The sequence below is a fragment of the Sinocyclocheilus grahami genome, unplaced genomic scaffold (assembly GCF_001515645.1).
Source record: "Sinocyclocheilus grahami isolate Dianchi unplaced genomic scaffold, SAMN03320097.WGS_v1.1 scaffold76.1, whole genome shotgun sequence".
Lineage (NCBI taxonomy): Eukaryota > Metazoa > Chordata > Actinopteri > Cypriniformes > Cyprinidae > Sinocyclocheilus > Sinocyclocheilus grahami.
Genome location: NW_015505255.1, coordinates 2,099,334 through 2,120,269, shown reverse-complemented (window position 1 = coordinate 2,120,269; position 20,936 = coordinate 2,099,334). Strand labels below are relative to the sequence as shown.

The 20,936-nt window shown below is 37.4% G+C and overlaps 1 protein-coding gene across 1 annotated transcript; it reads left to right on the top strand.

Moving 5' to 3' along the window:
• Positions 1-793: 793 nt before the first annotated feature.
• LOC107586052 (FERM domain-containing protein 5-like) lies at positions 794-20,396 on the top strand. The gene is made up of 14 exons (XM_016273269.1): positions 794-895; positions 10,772-10,876; positions 11,346-11,388; positions 11,549-11,627; positions 11,854-11,951; positions 12,104-12,227; positions 12,379-12,466; positions 12,593-12,681; positions 12,792-12,855; positions 12,957-13,048; positions 13,504-13,578; positions 13,725-13,793; positions 13,878-13,984; positions 19,776-20,396. The coding sequence occupies exons 1-14, from the start codon at positions 794-796 to the stop codon at positions 20,354-20,356; spliced, it is 1,716 nt and encodes a 571-aa protein (XP_016128755.1). The 3' UTR covers positions 20,357-20,396.
• The last annotated feature ends 540 nt before the right edge of the window (positions 20,397-20,936 follow it).

Below are 20,936 nucleotides of genomic sequence, written 5' to 3'. Positions count from 1 at the left end.
ATGGCCCTGTGTGAGGAAGTGTTTGCCCCCCTGTTAAAACTGTGGTTTATCACACCTGAGTTCAATTTCTTCTATCCACACCCAGGCCTGATTACTGCCTATTTTGTTTTCCCTTAATAATAAAAACCTTAATTTAAAAACTGCATGTTGTGTTTGCTTGTGTTATCTTTTACTAATATTTAAATTAGTTTGATGATCTAAAATATTAAAGTGTGACAAACATGCAAAAAAATAAGAAATCGGGAAGGGGGCCAACACTTTTTCACACCACTGTATGCATATGTATATGTGTATATATTTTTTTGCATAAGCAGGACCTTCATAACTGTTGATAACAATAATAATGTAAAATATACTTTGTTGGAAAGAGAAACACTCTTTTATTTTCTCATTAACGTTGTGTGCTGTCATATAGTGTTCTTTCTCGGATTTTTAAATAAGTGTTAATGATTCTCCAGAAGACAAATCCATCTTCATCTAAACAGTTATGAACATTGACTCTCACTGGCTTCCAGTTTATGAATATATTCCGCCTCAGCCCTCCCCAGAAATAATGCATGAATATGGATGGGCTGTTGTGCCCGAGTCTATTCAGTGCATTGGACTACCTCCAACGTTGGCATAAAACCACCAACGGCAGAGGAGATCGCACCGTCCAGTCCAAAGGATAATGATGGGGAGCGATGACTCAAAGGGGCTTCTGATCACCGAGAAGGGTCTGTCTGGCATGTCTGCAGTGAGTGACATGTTGCGCTCGTCCTAAACGCTCATGCGTCTGTACTGACTGGCCAATATGTTGAGCCGACTGATGAGTGGGAGCGACCGGAGTCTTGACAGGGAATTTAACTGTACGGTGCGACTGCTGGACGACTCGGAATACACTTGTACGGTTCAGGTCAGTAATAACATGTTTTCATCATCACGAGCGGGTGATCCCCGTCACAGACACACGTGTCTCAATGCTCGCGCTGCTGATGCTGCGCATTCAAGCGGGAATATCCGCGAGCATCTGGACACTGCACAAGGGCTGCAATGCGTAATGGCTAATTAACGTGTTACGAAATTTCCTTTGGCTCACGCGATGAGGGAATCGGCGCTAGTTTCAGTGACCCGTCTGTTGCCTTTAGAGAGCAGCGGGTCACCTGTCACGCAGTGCCTGCCGCCAGCCCGAGAGACCTGAGTCACATTCAGCGGGAAGAAACACTAGTGGAAAGGTTTTATACATTAAATTGCCTCTCGGGGCGAACTATCCACGATAACAACTGCTGAAAGATTGTTGTAGCCTACGTGCAATACTCTAATGGTGATACAGTAGCTGTTGTGCTTCTTATTTGGCCACAGATAATACTACAAGCCACATTATTATGCTATGTTTCTAGACACATTATCAGACTATTTCTTTATGCATTCAGAGATGCTTTGTTTCTACTGTTTGCCTAAAGCAGCCCAAAAGCGTGGATGAAAGATTCATTGATTTGTAAAATGTCATAAATTAGAATGTCATAAATTACTTGTATTGAGTTGCAAGAGTATACATTACTGTTTCATTATATGAACAATTAAAAGGAATGTTTGGGACATACAGCAAAACCATTGGCTGAGTTGCCAAGAAGAACAGTGGTTCTGGTTTTTGTCCACACAGTGGAGCTTGAACAGGAAGAGCATGAGCAATGAAAATGTCTCAGGTGCTATATCAGTGTTAGGCATGTTTTTATTTATGAGTTCCCTCTTGGGCCAAATATTCACAGATGTTCAGGATCAACAATAGTTTCTGAAAAATAGCTGAAGTCTATGTGCAATATACTGTGGTGTACTGGTGTTGAAGCAGTACCTGCTCTGGCAAAAAAAAAGTTAAAATCTATAAAATGTTCAGTTAATGTGGATATTTTGAAGTTCATTTTAAACAAGACACAACTGACATGCATTTTGGGCTAAATATTGACAAAAATAAGTTAATATCTTATCTTATCTTACTGGGTAAAATATGGACAAAGCCAGCGATTGGGTTGTTTTCAACCAAAAGTTGGGTTAAATGTTTAACCCAACCTTCTAGGGTTACAACCTTCTAGGCAGTAACCCAATAGCTGGCTTTGTCCATATTTTACCCAGCGCTGGGTTATATTTAACCCAGCAATTTTTTTAGAGTGTACAATTAACAGGATCAGCCTTTCTAGAATGCAACTTCCTTGCATCTCTACAACATACATAAAATACAAATGTAGACTGTAGCAGATAATATTTGTGTATAATTTACAATGTTCAGAACATCCCCACATTTTCTTTAACCCGAAACCACATTCATTCAAACTACTAGCAAAACTTTGGTGTGACAGTTTATCATGGCTACATCAGCGAGTTACTGGATTTTGTGAGGATATTCAAAGCTTAGTTGAGGCAGAATTCTTGACAACTGGAACAATATAAAAAAAATTCTTCTAAGACAAGAAGATCACTGGTTTGAAATTTCGTAAGTGTTCTGTGTAAGTAATTTACACATAGAGTTTCACAACATGAAGCATTAACTCTTGGAAGAGTGCATTGGTGATGGTCTGCACTGATGCCACTAGTTGTGTGAGGTCATGTCTGTCTTGTGTCTGGGAATATCAACCTTAGATTGTGACATTCCATTGTCCTTGGAATTCTGTGTGATGCTGTGGTCTCCATGGCAACAGGCCGATTCCATCATCAGTTCCCAGCTGCTCCTGCTCTCGTCAGACAGGATATGAGCGCACATACCCGTCTCCAACACAGGATTCATTCGAACATGGTGGATGTATATAGAGATAGTCTTCTCCTGTTCTTTCCTTACCGTGTCCCACTTGGGATCGTCCTCTGTAATTGATTGATCAGGACAGTGGAGTTTGGTTAGTGATGAAATGCTTATTAGTGAAATATGGCCTCTCTGTTTTGAGAGACTGCTGACGGTGTTTGGCTCCTGGCAGGCAACACATCTAGAGACCAGATATCTGAGACACTCACACATATACCTTCATTGCAGAGCTCACCTTTGTGTAGGTCAGCGATTGCCTCTCAGGTAGATTTCACTGCTTATTGTTGGGCCACACATACTACACGCCTGTCAAACGTAAGATGCCAACTATTCAGATAATAAAATATTACATAACCCTCGTCAATTTGTCCACTGTAACATTGTTGATTTATCTTATCTGGGCTGCATTGTTCTAATTAGCATTTCAGAATAATAATTAACTTCATATAAAAAAGTAGCAGTTGTTGAGGGCATGTCCTCGAGGTAGGCACATCTTACTTGGTTTGCAGAGTCTAATTGCTTCCTTTTCCTTCATATCTCACAGCTGGGGTGGAGAGAAAAGCTGTGATGTAATGAGGCTTGTGCCACACAAAGATTGTGCTTTATACAATCTGTGCATTTATGAGTGATTGGAGGAAGGGTTATTTATTGTAGGCCTTGTATCATTCTTTATCTCTCACTTTTGAATTGAAAAGAATCCTCAACTCTTGCCTATCAAGGACAAGCCAGATATCAGCAGACCTTTGTTCTCATTCACAACACAAAAGCAGACCGTTATCAATGAAGTGCACATAACTTCTCTTAGACTTTCCATAGTACTCCAGTAGTTATTGTCCTGAGGATTAATAATTGAAATGGAAGGCTATTAAAAAATCACCTTCTGTGTAATTTGTAAAATGACCGTGGGGGATGGCTAGTTCCTCTGCCTCTTTGAATCAAACTCCTCAGTCAGTCATTCTTAATCAACACATGACCAAAACAATAGAGAAAATGAGAGAAAAAAGTGTGGCAGATTTCATTCTGTTCATGATAAAATGTATAAAATTAGTGTCATAGTGGCTAGATGTCATAATGTGCAGAATATATCGAAAGATTAAAAAAAGCCCCCCCCCCTTTTTTATTTTGGTTTATGTTAATGTATTCAATGCAAATTCCCATTGCTCAAACATTAGAGATGGAGCAACACCAAGGTCATGGGTTCAGTTCCCAGGACATACATGAACTAATCAAATGTTTACCTAAAATCGGCCAAATACATAAATGTAGATTAAATTCAGCTACTTATTATATTGTCTTGCATGGTTCCAATATAAAGGCGCCAGCATGAAGTCATGCAAATTTAAATCTCTGACTGTCAGACAATGTAAAAGTATTGTTCGCGTGCCTACTTTCATTTTCCAAGTCCTCTTCTCACACTCCCTGCAGCAGTGACAGTGCATGTCTTTCTGACTTTGTTCCTGTCTTGAGCTAATGTTACAAGACAAACAACAAACCAAGAATTAGATAATCTGGGCCTTTTGTCCCCCACAATTTAGTGTGCTTGCCAGTATGTTGAAATGTGAAAGGATGACTTTATATCTCACTTGTTTTATATATATATATATATATAAAGACTTTGTTGGTTTGCTCAGGTCTTCAGCTGCATATCCAATTGTTGGCACTATTTTGCTCCTGCTCAAATGCTGCCTGTAAGATAATCTGCAGGCCATATGCAACTAACAGATAAGATGATTTGATAAACCAGGTCAGGGTGAATTTACACTTTGATGGAAAATTTGATTAAATACAACAGGACAAGTCATTCTGTGAAAGCATCATAGAAGTTGCTTACAGCCTAACCAAATAATTTTCATGGGATTTTACTTCAAAGCAATGGAATCTTTGTTTGTATGAATAATTTAATATTTGATTGTATTTAAAGAGGCACTGGCCAACATGACAGTTGCATTGGACTGTTACCAATACACTGTAGAAACATTTGGCCCACCTGAGGTGTTCTGCTTCCGTAAAATAACATATTTTATTCAAACTACTGATATGACTGAGTATAGTTGTGCATTTTTTGAAATACATTTTTCAATTTACCATTATTTACTTACCCTTGTATCATTCCCCATTTGGCTTTCTTTCTGCTGTGGACAAAAATGGATGTTGCTGTTGCTTTCTTTTATAAAAATAAATGCATATAGTGACGACAGGTTATTAAAGGAATAATTCACCCAAAATTGAAAATTCTGTCATTATTTACTCACCCTCAATTTGATTCAAATCTATGTGAATTGCTTTTTTCTGTTGAACCCCAAATATGATTCTCATACAGGCTTGGAACAACTTGTGAGTAAATGATAACAGAATTTTAAATTTTGGGTGAATAACACTTTAAATTAAAAAAATGCTGGATTATATCATATTAGCATAAAAATGCACAGCAAGGAACAAGACCTGTAGCAGCACTTACATTTTAGGACCAAACAGATTTCTGTTTAAGGTTACTAGTATTTGGGAGAATTAAAACTGATCGTTTGATATTAACCTGCCTGGGAAATTAGGGGATATATGTTTCGGAGTAAATATTGGCCATATGGCATACTTGCAGGGTTTTGATACATGCTCCACTGGAGCTGTCTAAATCATGATGTGGAAGGTTTGGGGTTTTGCATCTAAAGTATTTAAAGAGTGTATGTGAGCAAGAGTGACAGAAAGTTTTCATTAAGAACATAAGTAACACTTTACAATAAGGTTCATTAGTTAACTACATTAGTTAACATGAACTAATAATGAACTGCACGTATACAGCATTTATTAATCTTTGTTAATGTTAATTTCAACATTTACTAACACATTATTAAAATCTTGTTAACATTAGTTAATGCACTGTGAACTAACATGAACTAACAATGAACATCTGTATTTATATTAACTAACGTTAGTGAAGATTAGTAAATACAGTAACAAATGTATTGCTCATGGTTAGTTCATGTTAGTTTATACATTAACTAATGTTTAACTAATGAACCTTATTGTAAAGTGCTACCAGAACATAGTCATCTCCTTACACTATTTATTTGTCAGGCAAGCAGGCAATAGTCAGACACTGCTTTTTACCAAGAGAACCATATAAACCATTTATATCCCTCTCTCGTTCTCTCTCTCTCACGCACGAGCACACACGCGCGCACACACGCACACACACAAACACGCACACACACACCTTTACATCTCTCTAGGTTTCCTTTATTATGACTTGAAAGGCATAATTTATTAATATTGTTTGTGATGCAGATATGGAGCTGATTTGAATATCTAAAAAGAGTGAATAGAGATCTGAGAACAAACTGAGATGACTAGTGTCAGACATTGCTTGTAGTTTCTGGCATGAACTCTGCCTCCCATCCAATCATGAGCACACTTATAAAAAATAAACAAAATACTTGTCTCATTTTCCTGTTGCTGTGTATAAAATCTCCGGCTGTTTTTCACACCACTGGGCAAATACTCCACATTAGTGCTTATGATGTCGTATAAGCCAGTCTGCTAGTTCACATCTGTCTGTTTAGAATCCTGAAAGCAGCTGTTGTTGTGACCCTGATCCTTCACTTTCCTGAACTGCTTTTTGCAGACAATAATTATTTTAAAATCTGACTTTCCTCTATCACACAGCTTTAAAGCTTTCTAAGATGCCTTCAAAGTGCTGTGTGAATGTTAATATTTGATTGAGCTCTGATGTCTCCAGAGAGATTCTGAAATATTAAGCTCTCTCTGGAGCAAGAGACATAATGTTGGAACTAAAACAGAAGTCAGACCACACCCTCTCTCTTTAATTGTACTCTGACTGCCACTGTAATTATTGCCACCACCTGGGCTTGATGTATCAGAGTGTTCACCTCTGTAACAAAACACCTCATTCAGCAATTCCACTAACAGCAAGATTGCGATCACAAGATCAAATTAACCTGAATATAACAATTATATACAAAATATTAAAAGTATATTTAAACATAAATATAAATATGCTCAACTGGTACTAAGGGGTCCAAAGTGTGCCAAGAAAAATGTGGCAAATGGTACATAAATATGCAAATTAAAATGTACCTTATTTGGTAAAATGGTAAAAAAAAATGTAATATGAATTTTAAAATAAATAATCAATAAAACCAGATACTTATAATAAAGTAATAGATATAATAGCATTTAAGAATTTGACATTTCTGTTTTATACTGCTTAGTCTGTAATCATTTGATTAATGATAGTTTCTATTATATTTTATTTTTCTCTTCAGGTTTGCATCTTACAGCACACTAAAAAAGATACAGTGTCTACAAGGTACATTTTACACATTTCTAACATTCTTTTTTATAAATGGGTCTTGAATATATGAATATATACAGGGTCATATATAAATCTGCAGTAATGAAGGAATGGAGGATGGAGTTCATCTTCAGATAGGTGAGTAGATGTCAGGTCGGGATTATCTGTGCATGGTCACATAGCCTAACCAAAAGCAAAAATTATAAAAATTAACCTGCAGTCTTTTGATTTAATCAATATTGATTTACTTATCAGCCTCACTGATAATTACCTCATGGACTGCCACTAATCCCAGTGACTGGTGAACATTTGGTGTTATATCGAAGTCTGCCCCCCTTAGGTTTCTGTTAGGCAGGTTAGACAGTTTATATTACACTGTGTTTGAAATAGAGAGGGGTGACAGATTTCGGTAACCCAGGGGTTGGGAACCTTTTTTGACCAATAAATAAGTTGCAATATGAGAAGCATCCTCTTCAGAGTTGTGTGTGTGTATTTGAGTGAGTCAATGAGTGAAGAACAACGCACAGTGCTAACAAACAGTGCTTACATCGTCTGTGTTTATGTGACTACTCACCAAGGCATGCTTGCTGTTATATTTCTGTCACATGATGATTCTCATTTACATCATATTACATCATTTTTCTCACGCTGAACAACACATAATTATTGTATTTGCATTACTGTAGGGGTAGGTGTAGACATTAATAAAACGTAATCTGATAGGTAGCATTTTTCGTTGGCGAATTGTACTACCTACTGTTTTAATGAGAGGTAGCAAAATCTGACAGGTAGCACAAATCGACAGAACACCGGGCCTGGTTTACGAAGTGTGTAGGCATAGTGCAAATGGGTTTTTGTGTAATTTATCTAAATTGTTCTAGGTTTAACATATTGGTGATCTGTTTTAATATAGAACTTGGTCTATTTCAGTTATAATATAGGTTGTTATTGTTTTGGTGAATGTCTCAGATATAAAAAGTGTGGCCCCCATGAAAACTAAATGCTTCCTTCCCCCCACCCAATTCTGTACGTTGTGGAGGGGCCCGGCTTCACGTGTTTGCTGGGGTTCCTCAGCGCCAGCCTTACACTCTGTCTCACCCCAGGGTGTGCATGAGTAAACCAGGTGCTTCGCGGCACAACTGAAGCAGCAGACACGTCAAGTCCTTCGCGGGAATTGCCTTTAGCGTACGCAACCCGTGAAGTCCTAAGCACAGACTCAGCAAATGAAGCTCGACACATCAGTATTGAACTTACCTTTACGTACTGAAGTTAAAGACACTGAGCTTGAGAAAGAATGCAACTGATATATGAGACTGAATGGGCGAATACTTAGAACGTGTTTAATAATTGTGACATCTCTGAGACTGTCTGTTTGTATATAATCGTTCGGTGTGCAACAGAAGACAAAGGCTTTTATGGGATGTTCCACTATAGGAGCGCGAGTACATAAAGCATCCTGTCCTATACACCTTTTTCTTGTCGTAAAAATGGGCCTCATATATTTGGAAAATATATGGGTATGGCTTCCGGTTTCATCTGCGTCCACTCCGTCCAGCTATTTTTAGCTGAACAAAACAGTTCGTTTTGCTGCTTGATATTGAAAGTTGGTGTGTCTTATCATATTATTTTATTGTATTATCAGAAATTATGAACACACTGGTTTGTAGTGCAAACAGTTTTACCGTTTACTGCACGTTGTTATTCTCCTCGTTATTTACCTATAGCGGCTAATGAACCGGAAGTCTCACCCATAGGCTTACTTCCGCGTTGAAGAAAAAGGTGGATTACGCTTTAATATTTCTTTTTAATATTAAGCACATCCCGCTTTTTACTTTCTCATCCATCCATGTTACTTTAGTAATAATTTCAAACTGTCCTGCCCACTGAGAGCTGTGCTGATTATCATACATAAAGGCCCGTTCACACCAAGCACAATAACTATAAAGATAACGATAAAGATATAGTTCTAAAAATCGTTCTCAATATTAAAGAATAGCATAGTTCATACCACAACTATAACGATAACGATACAGAGGAACGATATCGTTGTGATCACTTTCAAAACGATTTTTTTCCAGCTGATGAACGATAAAACACTGACAGCCAATCAGAATCCATCCTGCTGTAACGAGCTCAAGAATTTAAAGCGGCAGACGCGCGTGCGCTTAGAATAAACAGACGATATTGTTCGCTGGTGTGGACGCTAATATCGTTATCTTTATAGTTATCGTTCTTGGTGTGAACGGGGCTTAAATACGACACAGATATAGGACATAAAAGGTCTGTGCGGCAAAAGTATGCAGTGAAAAGTTTCATAATGTTTCTTGGAACAGCAGAGCACAAGTTTCAATTAAAGGATTTGTTTTAGTCCAGTCACTTTTTATATACTTTAAAATTTTTGCTGCTGTTCTAAAAGTCTTTCTTTTCGACATTACCGAAAAAAAGCTACGTAGCTACTTGAATCTGAGTGCAGGAGCTTACAATATAAACTTAAAGGGCACCTATTATGCCCCTTTTTACAAGATGTAATATTGGTCTTGGGTGTCCCCAGAATGTGTCTGTTAAGTTTCAGCTCAAAATACCCCACAGATCATTTATTATAACATCTAGAATATGTCATTTTTGGGTCGTGTTTAAAAAAATAGCTGTTTTGGTGTGTATCACTTTAAATGCAAATGAGCTGCATATTCCCGCCCCGTCTTCAGCAGAGAGCTAACATACATCTCTGCTTTGCATACCTACAGCAATAAACTGTCGAGCCGGTAGAACGAGACATTGTTGACATTACAGCTGCTCGAGCGCAGAGAAAATGGAGTACAGCGTACAACCAAAGACAACTTGCTGAGGGTGGAAACTATGGCAATACAGGGCTGTCAGTCAAAAGACGTGGGCGGGGCCTAAGCAATGTGATGTCATATTGCTTAGAGAATCAAAACAGCAGGGCTAGTGAGACTGATTTGGTTAAATTGGGATTAAAAAATAAGGAGTGTGTGGATTTGGACAGCAAAAAAACTGTAATTGGCTGTTTTTCAACTTAGTGACCCTACAATAAAGCTGTTCACAACAGACCAAAATGTGATATAAAATACAGCAGGTTAGCAAGAATTTGGGTAACATTTTAAGCTAATCTGTGTGAAATAAGGGGGGGGGGGGAAACTGATTTTGCTAACTTCTAATGCTTTGTTGGATTCAGTGACCCTGCTATCTGATGCTGTTCACATCAGGCAAAAAAGCTTTATAAAACAGAATATTGGTAACATTAAGGGTACTGGTAAAATTAAAGTGTGGAATTAAGTGTGAAATGGGGGAGAACAGGGATTTTCTGTAACTCCTTTTTATGCTGTGTTGTCAGATTCAGTGCTGTATATCTGCTGTTTACCCTGCCTACAATATAAAATATAAGAGGTTAGACATCATGTTACATTTGGGTATCATTAAAGCCATCCCATGTAAAAGAAAGGGGAGTAATGGATTTTTATTCAAGAGCTAAAATTCCTGTTTCCAAACATTACACAGTTTAGAAATAGTACACTGTAGAGCTAAACCTGCACTAAATGGAATGTCAGGTAAGAAAGTAGAGTAATGTTAAATATACTGTAGGCCTGAGGCATTGTGAATAGAAATGATCCGATATGATCCCAAGGACGGTGTCCCAGCATTGTCACGTTGATTCCTGTGTCTCTCTGTTCCAGAGGGATGCAAAAGGGCAATGGCTGTTTGAGCAGGTCTGTCAGCATCTAAACCTGCTTGAGAAAGACTACTTTGGCATCAGATTTGTGGACCCAGACAAGCAACGGGTGAGTTCATATAGTATAATAGATATGAGTTGTTAGTAAGGTACAACACTTGTGGATTATTCAGCCAATGTAGCATTGAAAATATAAACACAACTATGACTGTGAAAAAGCAGACTTTCAGAAAATACAAATGATCAGACTGTATATTCATCACAGCCTGCTCTCCGTCACATCAAATTAAATTATGGTACTATCTACCCTGATAAGGTTCATGCTAATACATACTGTAGCTCTGACCTGCAATTAACCATGCCTGATGAATGTATCAATGTTAATGTTTGTGCATGAGCGTGAAGCAGGACACCCAGTGATCACATGCTTATTCAGATGAAGAGCTGCAAGGTGTGATGCAATAGATATGTAATGTGGTGAACAGTCATCAGTTGACAATACTGGTCATAACAATGTGTTAAACTGGAATCTCTATCTGCATTATAGACATAATCTCGTTTTGATTTTGTTGTTTCAGCATTGGCTGGAGTGCAGCAAGGCAATTACCAAACAAATGAGATGTAAGTCATATTGTGTGTGGAAAATCCCAGCTACATTCTTTTTATACATGTTGTGAAAAGAACAATCACTGCATTCATATCCCTCATTGATATCCCTCGGAAATGCCAAAAGATTATACTGACTGCTTAATTATATCTATGTAAATGTTTTATGTCCTAGCCCAGCCACCCTACACTATGTGTTTGCGTGTTAAATTCTATCCTCCGGACCCTGCAGCTCTTAAAGAAGAGATCACTAGGTACAGCTCATTAATAACATGCAGTCTATTTTTGTTCAAAATGTATATATTTAGTTTAATATGTATATATTTAGCAATACATAATCAGAAAGAACCATATGGAACTGGAATATGGAATATTATACTGTACATGTTACAGAAACTTATACAATTCTTATCAAAACTTATACAAAGTATTTATGATGAGTGCAGTGATGGTTTAAAAGATCCTCTGCATTGTTTTCAGATACCTGGTCTTCCTACAGATTAAAAGAGATTTGTATCATGGCCGACTCCTGTGCAAAAGTTCAGATGCTGCTACGTTGGCCGCATTTATTCTGCAGGGTAACAGCAAATCACAGTCACAGCAGCCATTTTTTACAGTATTTGTTGAATTATGGCATCTCAAGAGCTTTGTGATATATGATTGACGTTACTGTAAGACAAGACTCTCAAGATGACACTGGTTCAGTTTCATTCTCTCTCATATTTTTTAGCTGAGATTGGAGATTATGACCCGGGGAAGCATCCGGAAGGTTACAGCTCTAAGTTTCATTTTTTTCCCAAGCATTCTGAGCGCCTGGAGCGCCGCATTGCTGAGATCCACAAATCCGAGCTGATGTAAGCTTACATTCAATTAGCTTGTCACATGCAGTATGTCACTCTTTTTAAAGGGACGTTAGGTTTGTGATGGGAGAGATTAAATGTAATTTAGGAAATTTATCTGCTAGAACAAATGCAGAAAATTAACTAGTCTGTTAATTTCCTACAGAGGCCTGAGTCCTGAGACAGCTGAGCTGAACTTCTTAAAGAAAGCTCAGACTTTTGAAACATATGGGGTTGATCCACACCCAAGCAAGGTCAGGAGCAAAACTTATCAGCTGCCCATATCCAGGAAATCGTTTCAAAGTGCAACAGAAGTTTCCTAACTGAAAGTAGTCTGTTAAATTTTACATTCATAAAGAAAGTAATTTTTTTTATCACAGGATGTGTCTGGCAATGCTGCATTTCTCGCATTTACCCCATTTGGCTTTGTGGTACTACAGGGGAACAGGAGGATTCATTTCCTCAAATGGTGAGAGAGGGGAAATGAATCTCTCATATCATTTTAATTTGCTTAGCAGTCGAGATCAAATGACTGTGTGTTTATGAATAACTATGAAGGTGTTTTGTCATATTGTACAGGAATGAAGTGACCAAACTGAAGTTCGAAGGAAAGACATTTCATATATATGCAACTCATCAAGAGGTGAGTGAAATCAAGGCAGCCCCAGATAATGCAGAAGCACAAAGAGTAAAAAGTAAATAATAACACTTGACCTCTGCTGACCTCCTGTGACCTTTACTAAGGATCAGAAGATCATCTTGACTTACTTTGCTCCAACACCTGAGGCCTGCAAGCATCTATGGAAGTGTGGGGTTGAAAACCAAGCTTTCTACCAGTAAGTTCACATGATTTGACATATCAGGTTAAAATTAAGCTCAAACATTCACATAAATTTGCATAAACAAAGCCACTGTTAAGACTTATAAGAACTAGTTTGGCCAACTATCAATTAACCAAGAGGTAATCAGTCTTACTTTTTCAAATTGGACCAATTCACTTTGTGTGTGTGTGTGTGTAAATGACTTTTGTAATTGTCCTCAGCAAACGTCCAAGGGTCTACGGTATTACATAAAGTTCAGTATATAATTTTTTTTTTACTTAATTCAAATGCTCAAAACACACACGCACGAGCACACACACACACACACACATCAATATGTAAACTGAAATCATATTGTTCTCCCTCAAAAACTAGTATTTTTATTGAAGCACATTACAAATCAAAATCTTGAATCTTCTAGAATCACAGAATAAAAAATTGAATAATGTTGTTTTCTTTATTTCTTACAGGTTTGAGAAATCAAGTCAAGTTCGCACTGTATCCAGTAGTAATCTTTTCTTCAAAGGGAGCCGCTTTAGATATAGGTGAGGATTATCTGCTTTGGTGGTTATTAAGTGAACCCCATGGGTTCGTCAGCTCTGCTTAATTAGGCCTGTGTTTTGAATATATGTTAATTAATGGATTAGCTGAAAGCGTCGCTCATATTTTGGTTACATAATTTATCTTAAAGTGGTAAAGTGGCCAAGGAAGTGATGGAACAGAGTGCCAAAATCAGACGAGAGCCTCCAGAGATCCACAGGTGAGTCCCCCCAATGTTTCCTTGAAAGGTTTAATATACCTGACAGTACGTCTATTGATATATCACATCTTTTTGTGTGTTCAGGGCTGGGCTGGTCCCCAGTAGGAGTTGTCCTTCCATCACTCATGGCCCACGACAGAGTAGCATTCCCCGAACACGAAGAAGAGCAGTCCACATTTCCATCATGGAGGGTAAGCCTATGTGTCTTGTTTTTTCTCTAACTCGACCCCTAACCATAAACATATCCCTCTCAGAAACATGCTCTAAACAACAGTTTTAAATATAAACTTGATTTGGCTGATTCATACACATTTTTAACTATTAAGGTCTGGCTCAGTAGTGGTGTTCAACTGGTTTCACTATATTCCCAGGTGAAAAAAACGTACTCTTTCATAATATACTTACAGTTTTTCTCGATTGCTAACACACAATTCATGAAACAATTTACAATTTTCTCACAACTATAAACACAATCTCAAAACTACACACCAACTTGTGCAAATCAAATAGTTTAGTCAAAAACATGTTCTCTTTTGTCAGACTCAAACTATGGCCTCAGATGATACACAAACCTGTCAAATACACACACTACTTCACGGCCTAGAGAACACTAGTGAGATCAATTCAAAACACTGTTACAAAAACCTCCTTTTGGGAAATAGGAATCCTTTTGCTAGTCAATGACTGTTACAGTATACAACATAAATAGAGGGGTGCAGATACAGTAAAATTCAGCAATAAACTTTAAGAAACGTTTACTGTCATTACACTACCGTAAAGAGATCTTACAGTAAATGAAAAGCACTACGAGAAAAGTTCAAAGACCAAACAACTGAATATACAGTAAACACACATTGTAATATACTGTCAGTTACTTTACAGAAATAAATAAATAATGAATGAATAAATAAATGAATAAATACATAATTAAATTCATTCATTCATTCAGCATCCTCTGCCAATTTGCATTACAATATTGGTAGTATCCTTATTTGTTATAGCAGTTTCCATGTCTTCTGACAAAAGACTTCTCTGCCTCCCCTAGACAGTTCTGCACAAATACAGTACATACTTGGCTACAAATCGATTCAACAGTAAGGAGTTTGAGGGTGTATAACATGTACTACAGTATTTACTGTACATAGAATAATGAAAGTTCTCTCATCTGAAGTACTGCTGCTATGTACTGTAATTATATTGTATGTGTAAGTAGTATTGAAACCTTGTAGATGAGCCTGTAGGCCAACTTCCCCCTGGTCAGTCCATGCAGAAGACATGGTCAACTATAGTGCTTTGTATTTCATCAGGAACAAATATCCTTAGACCTCATCCCCTTCATTTTTATTTCCCCTCCTATTCCTCTTTGTTTCCCACTACCAGGATTCATTTTCTAAAACTCATAATCACTTGTGCTCCTTTTTATATCATCCTAAGATTCTGACTGGTGTGTCATCAGTTTTGCTGCTTAATGTTCACACATGGATAAATGTGCGCTGTTTGAGTTCATTTTTTATGCTTGAGTTAATTATATTGTGTGTTTGTGTTTTCTGAATGAGAACATGGTTAAACCTGTGCAAAATGATGGCGTTTTTGTGTAGAGTTTTGTAGAAAACACTGAGCAAATTGGAACGTGTGTGCAAACAGGTGAAATGCGTTAAAAGTTTTGAGAAACGTGTCTTTGTTTCGAGAACTGTATGAATGGTTGGGAAAATTGGACCAAATGAATCAGTTATAGTGTGTTAGGAATCGAGAAAAACTGTAAAGTGCTCTATTTTTGCGCACTAATTTTGTACTTGATATACTAAAAATGATTCTTTAGTACTTCTTAAGATAAACTTAAGATCATCTAAGTGTACTCAACTGTGCTATTTTCGGACACCATGAATATGAACTAAAATGTGCTTTTAACATACTCTCTTTGTATTTAAAAATGTATTTAGTCACCACTTGTACACTTGAGCGTACTAGTGTATGAAAGATGGTTCAAGTGTACTACAAGGGGTAAATAAATACATTTTTTTAAAAACAGAGAAATGGTATGTTAAAAGTGCATTTTAGTTCATATTCATGGTGTCCCAAAATAGCATAGTTGAGTACACTTAGATGATCTTAAGAAGTACTAAAGAATATTTAGTATTTATATTTATTATATTTAGAATATTTTTTGTATATTAAGTACAAAAATAGTGCGTGAAAATAGAGCACTTAAAGTATATAATGGAAGAGCACTTTTTTTCACCTGGGTTAGTGAGGACATTTTTGAATAGTGAGGACTGTTGGACCTCACAAGTAGCCTGTAGTCAAACCTGTGCACACAACTTTAGCATATACTGCTCCTTTCTAAGAACAAAAACTAAATTGAATTCGAATGGAGGTAGCAAGCAGATTTGTGACTAGAAAAACAAAGTTAGTGCATTCTGTGTCTTCGGAATTCAATGCAACTAAAGGCAAAAGATGTTAGTCCATAGGCACTGAAATGCTGCCATCTTGTGGAATAACGTTTTTTTCCCTCTCATGGGGTGACTATATATATATAATAAAAACATTCCATAGATTTTTGGGTTGTTTTATCTTTCCACTTGGATTCATTATTGTGTCCTTACTGGAATATAACTTGCAGTAGGTTTTTAATGCCCGACCCTTGTTGCCAATATTTTAATAATAGATAAAAAAATAAATAATAATAATTTACAATGCAGTTTTGAAATTGCAATTCAGGGTGAAGTGTTTTATTTTTTATTTTTTTTTATTTTTTAAATATATCATTTATCAAACACACAATTTGTTAAAAAACACATAGACTACTGTTGAAAAGTTTGGGGTTGCTTAGATTTCTTTATATTCTTGAAAGAAATCTCTTATGCTCTTATTTATTTGATAAAAAACCAGCAAACATGGTAATACTGTGAAATGTTATTACAATTTCAAATAACTCTTTACTTTTTTTAACATTGAAATTGAAATGCAGTTTATTCCTGCAGTATTTAGTGTCCCATGATCTTTTAGAAATCATTCTATGCTGATTTGCAGCTCAAGAAATTTTCTTATTATAAATGGCGAAAACAGTGCTGTTTAATATTTAAGTAGAAAGCAATTTCTGATTTCTTTTTTTGATCCATTTAATTTGTCCTTGCTGAATAAAAATATTAATTTCTTTAAAAAAATCTTACTGACCCCAAAGATTACACTTAACAAGAGTGCTCTAGACAGGGATAGGATACACTACACTCCATCTCTCTCTATTGCTCTGTGTAACACGAGAGCTGCACTCATTGTGCACAATGTGACCAGACGTTCACCTGTTCCAGTCACTTTACTGACACTGCCAACTGCCATCATGGTTGTGTTTGCGTGTGAGGGTACTGTATAAGTGTTTTATATTTTGAGTTTGAAGTTAGTTTTATTCTAGTACATGCTCTGTACAGAAAGTCTACTTCTAAAGTACAGCAGACACAAAGTGCTTGCAATAACATGTACCGGTTTATTCACAATCATTTGCTATATTAAAGTACAAAGTAAATGCTGACAGAAAATACAAGGCTTCACATGCCCTACATGTGGGCTGACAATTTGTGTCATACACAAGAAAATACAGAGACAATGAGGACTGACAAACTTGTCCGACTATAAGAATCAACAGTGCTATTATTACACAGTCTATAAATAGAGAGCCTGTCCATGTATGTCATGTGGTTTGTGTCAGAATGAGTGTGTGTTGTGCATGTGCTCCTTTGTTACAGCCCATAATGGGTTTGAGGGGGTTGGTGCAGGGCAGCTGGGCTTTTGGGCATACAGGGACTCACGGAGCTTTAGGGCTTTAAGGTGTTCTCGCTTTCTCACACTCACTTTTACAAACACACACACAACATTGTGTTATGTCGTTTTTGTTCAGGAGGATAGAGGGAGGCAAAGGGTCTAGTGGTGATGCACTTACGCAGGGCTGAGAACATCACACACGTTAGCAACTACTTTCTGAAACCATGGTGAAGTGTCTCATACGGATTAAGACAAAGGTGAACGTTCACCTGCGAATGATCAACCACTGTTACCGCGATGTGAAGGTACGGGTGTTGACGATGGGACCTAGGCTATTAGGGAAAGCTCTGGGGGCTATGCCTCTGTTCCCGTCCTTGCCCAGCTCCTCCACTTCCTCTGGCGCTTCATCTAGACTTGGTGTTCAACCCACCAGCACTGGAGGTAAAGTTCCTGGTCGTTTGTAACAGCTGGTCGTTCAACTTATTTTAGTGTGACTGCATTTGAATGTGCACATATATAGTGGATTGTGACCATTGTTAGCATGGATTGTGTGTAGCTTTTATGGATCGTGGGTGGAGCTATATTTTCCTGTGTTGTCTTGTGGTTAATTAGATCTATATATACAGTGGGTACGGAAAGTATTCAGACCCCCTTAAATTTTTCACTCTTAAAGATTTAAGGGGGTCTGAATACTTTCCGTAACCACTGTACACTTATTATATTTACATCATAGTTAAATTCATCAGTACATATACAATTTTTTATTTCTCCTTTCGCAATAACATTTTCTTGCTTTATTGCTTGTGAATAAATGTTAATATACAATGTATCATTGATGTCACAAGGGTTGCTGTTATTAAATACATGAGAACTTGTTGCAACAATGTTTAACCAATTTGTTGGACTTTGCAAGCTGCTATTTGGTTATTTTTCAGCTAAATTTGGTTGGGACATTTGACTCTGGGTAGTATTAATTACTTTTCTTGCGTCTAGCTCAGCAAACCTTCTGAAACTTTCTGCAAGTTGGGCATATCAATTACAGTATCTCACAGAAGTGAGTACACCCCTTACATTTTTGTAAATATTTTATTATATATTTTCATGTGACAACGCTGAAGAAATGACACTTTGCTACAATGTAAAGTAGTGAGTGTACAGCTTGTATAACAGTGTAAATTTGCTGTCTCCTCAAAATAACTCAACACACAGCCATTAATGTCTAAACCGCTGGCCACAAAAGTGAGTACACCCCTAAGTGAAAATGTCCAAATTGTGCCCAATTAGCCATTTTCTCTCCCCGGTGTCATGTGACTCATTAGTGTTACAAGGTCTCAGGTGTGAATGGGGAGCAGGTGTGTTAAATTTGGTGTTATCGCTCTCACTCTCTCATACTGGTCACTGGAAGTTCAACATGGCACCTCATGGCAAAGAACTCTCTGAGGATCTGAAAAAATGAATTTGTTGCTCTACATAAAGATGGCGTAGGCTATAAGAAGCCTACAAATTAAGTGTTCCTCCATCCTGGTCAATATTGCTAACCAAGGCTGCATTTATTTGATCAAAAATCCAGTAATATTCTGAAAAATTATTACTATTCAAAATAACTGTTTTCTGTATTTTAAAATGTAATGTATTCCTGAGAAGGAAATACTCAGTCTTCTGATTTAATACAGTATGCTGATTTGTTGCTCAAAGAAAGAATGAAAGAGAGAGAGAAAGAAAGAGTGAAAGAAAAAGAAAGAGAGAAAGAAAGAAAGAGAAAGAGAGAAAGAAAGAAAGAAAAAGGAAGAAAAAAAGAGAAAGGAAAAGTTAAAAAAAAACATAAAAAAAGGGATAAATTAAAAAAAGAATAAATTAAAAATAAATAAATAAATAAACAAACAAATAAATAAATACATAAAGATTTACATTTTTGTTGAAACCGTGATATATTTTCAGGATTTACTGAAAAATAGAAAGTTCAAAAGAACAGCATTTATTTGAAATCGGTTCATTTAAGACCATTAAAATTATCAACTCTTTTACTTTTAGACAACATTTTGTCAAGACTTCATTCTTGTCAAAGCCATTTTCTAGCTAAAAATGACAATGAATGCAGTTTCTTACATCAAATGTATAATTGTAGTTCTGCATGTTTGCTACCTCGATTCAAATTATGAATGGCACAGAAACCTGAAAGCACATCAACATGAAACACAACCACTGAACATCCTCACTGTATTTCAGGTCTGGAGTCCTTGCGTGACAGTGGCCATTCCACGCCAGTCCGATCGGTCTCCAATGGGAACTCATTCCTACGCTCCTACAGAAATGGAGCCGAGGGAGGACACGGAACAGCTGAATTTTCCGAGGACTCTTACAGTCCCTCTGACAGTGTGCTTCCCACACCGGTGTCCAACGACCCCTCAGACCTGGCTCAGGTTCGCCACACAAACGGCCCCCGCAGTAATCAAGAGGAAGGAGGAACAGAACTGTGTACTCAAAACCAGGCAAGGCCACAGGGCGTTAAACCCAAAGGGAAACGTTCTCAACTGGAGAAGACTAGGCCAACCCAACATGGCCCAGAAGAAGGGGTGAATCAGTTCATCAGTAGTTTAGCACGTCTTTTCTTAGTGACCCTGGCTCTGCTCTTTGCCCTCCTTCTACTTCTTATTGTGCTAACAGAGTCTGAGCTGGACTTGGCCTTTCTTAGGGACATCCGAAGGACACCCGAATTCCAGCAGTTCCACTATGAATACTTTTGCCCCCTTAGGCGCTGGCTGGCCTGCAAATTGCGCTGGATGGGTGGGCATCTCATTAATAAATGAGCGTGGAATCACCCCTCTCTGTCTCCTCAGAGAGAGGTCTGTAGTCTACGAGTGAGACATTCTGAGCATTAATATAATTGTACCATGAAATCAAAATGAAATGACTATTATCTACATAGCCAAAGCCTTGTACTTCCTAATATCATGCAAAGACGACCGAATTCCAGCAGTTCCACTATGAATACTTTTGCCCCCTTAGGCGCTGGCTGGCCTGCAAATTGCGCTGGATGGGTGGGCATCTCATTAATAAATGAGCGTGGAATCACCCCTCTCTGTCTCCTCAGAGAGAGGTCTGTAGTCTACGAGTGAGACATTCTGAGCATTAATATAATGGTACCATGAAATCAAAATGAAATGACTATTATCTACATAGCCAAAGCCTTGGACTTCCTAATATCATGCAAAGACGAGAAAACGGTGTATGTTTCAGCTCTAGTTATTGTGAAATTGTTCTCTGCAGCACTACTTTATAGTAGGGTAAAAAAAGTTATGTATAGCTCTTTAAATGCTGCCGTCACCCAATTGTAATGTATCTACCATTTAAATATAATATCTACACTCAAAGAATGTTCACCCAGAC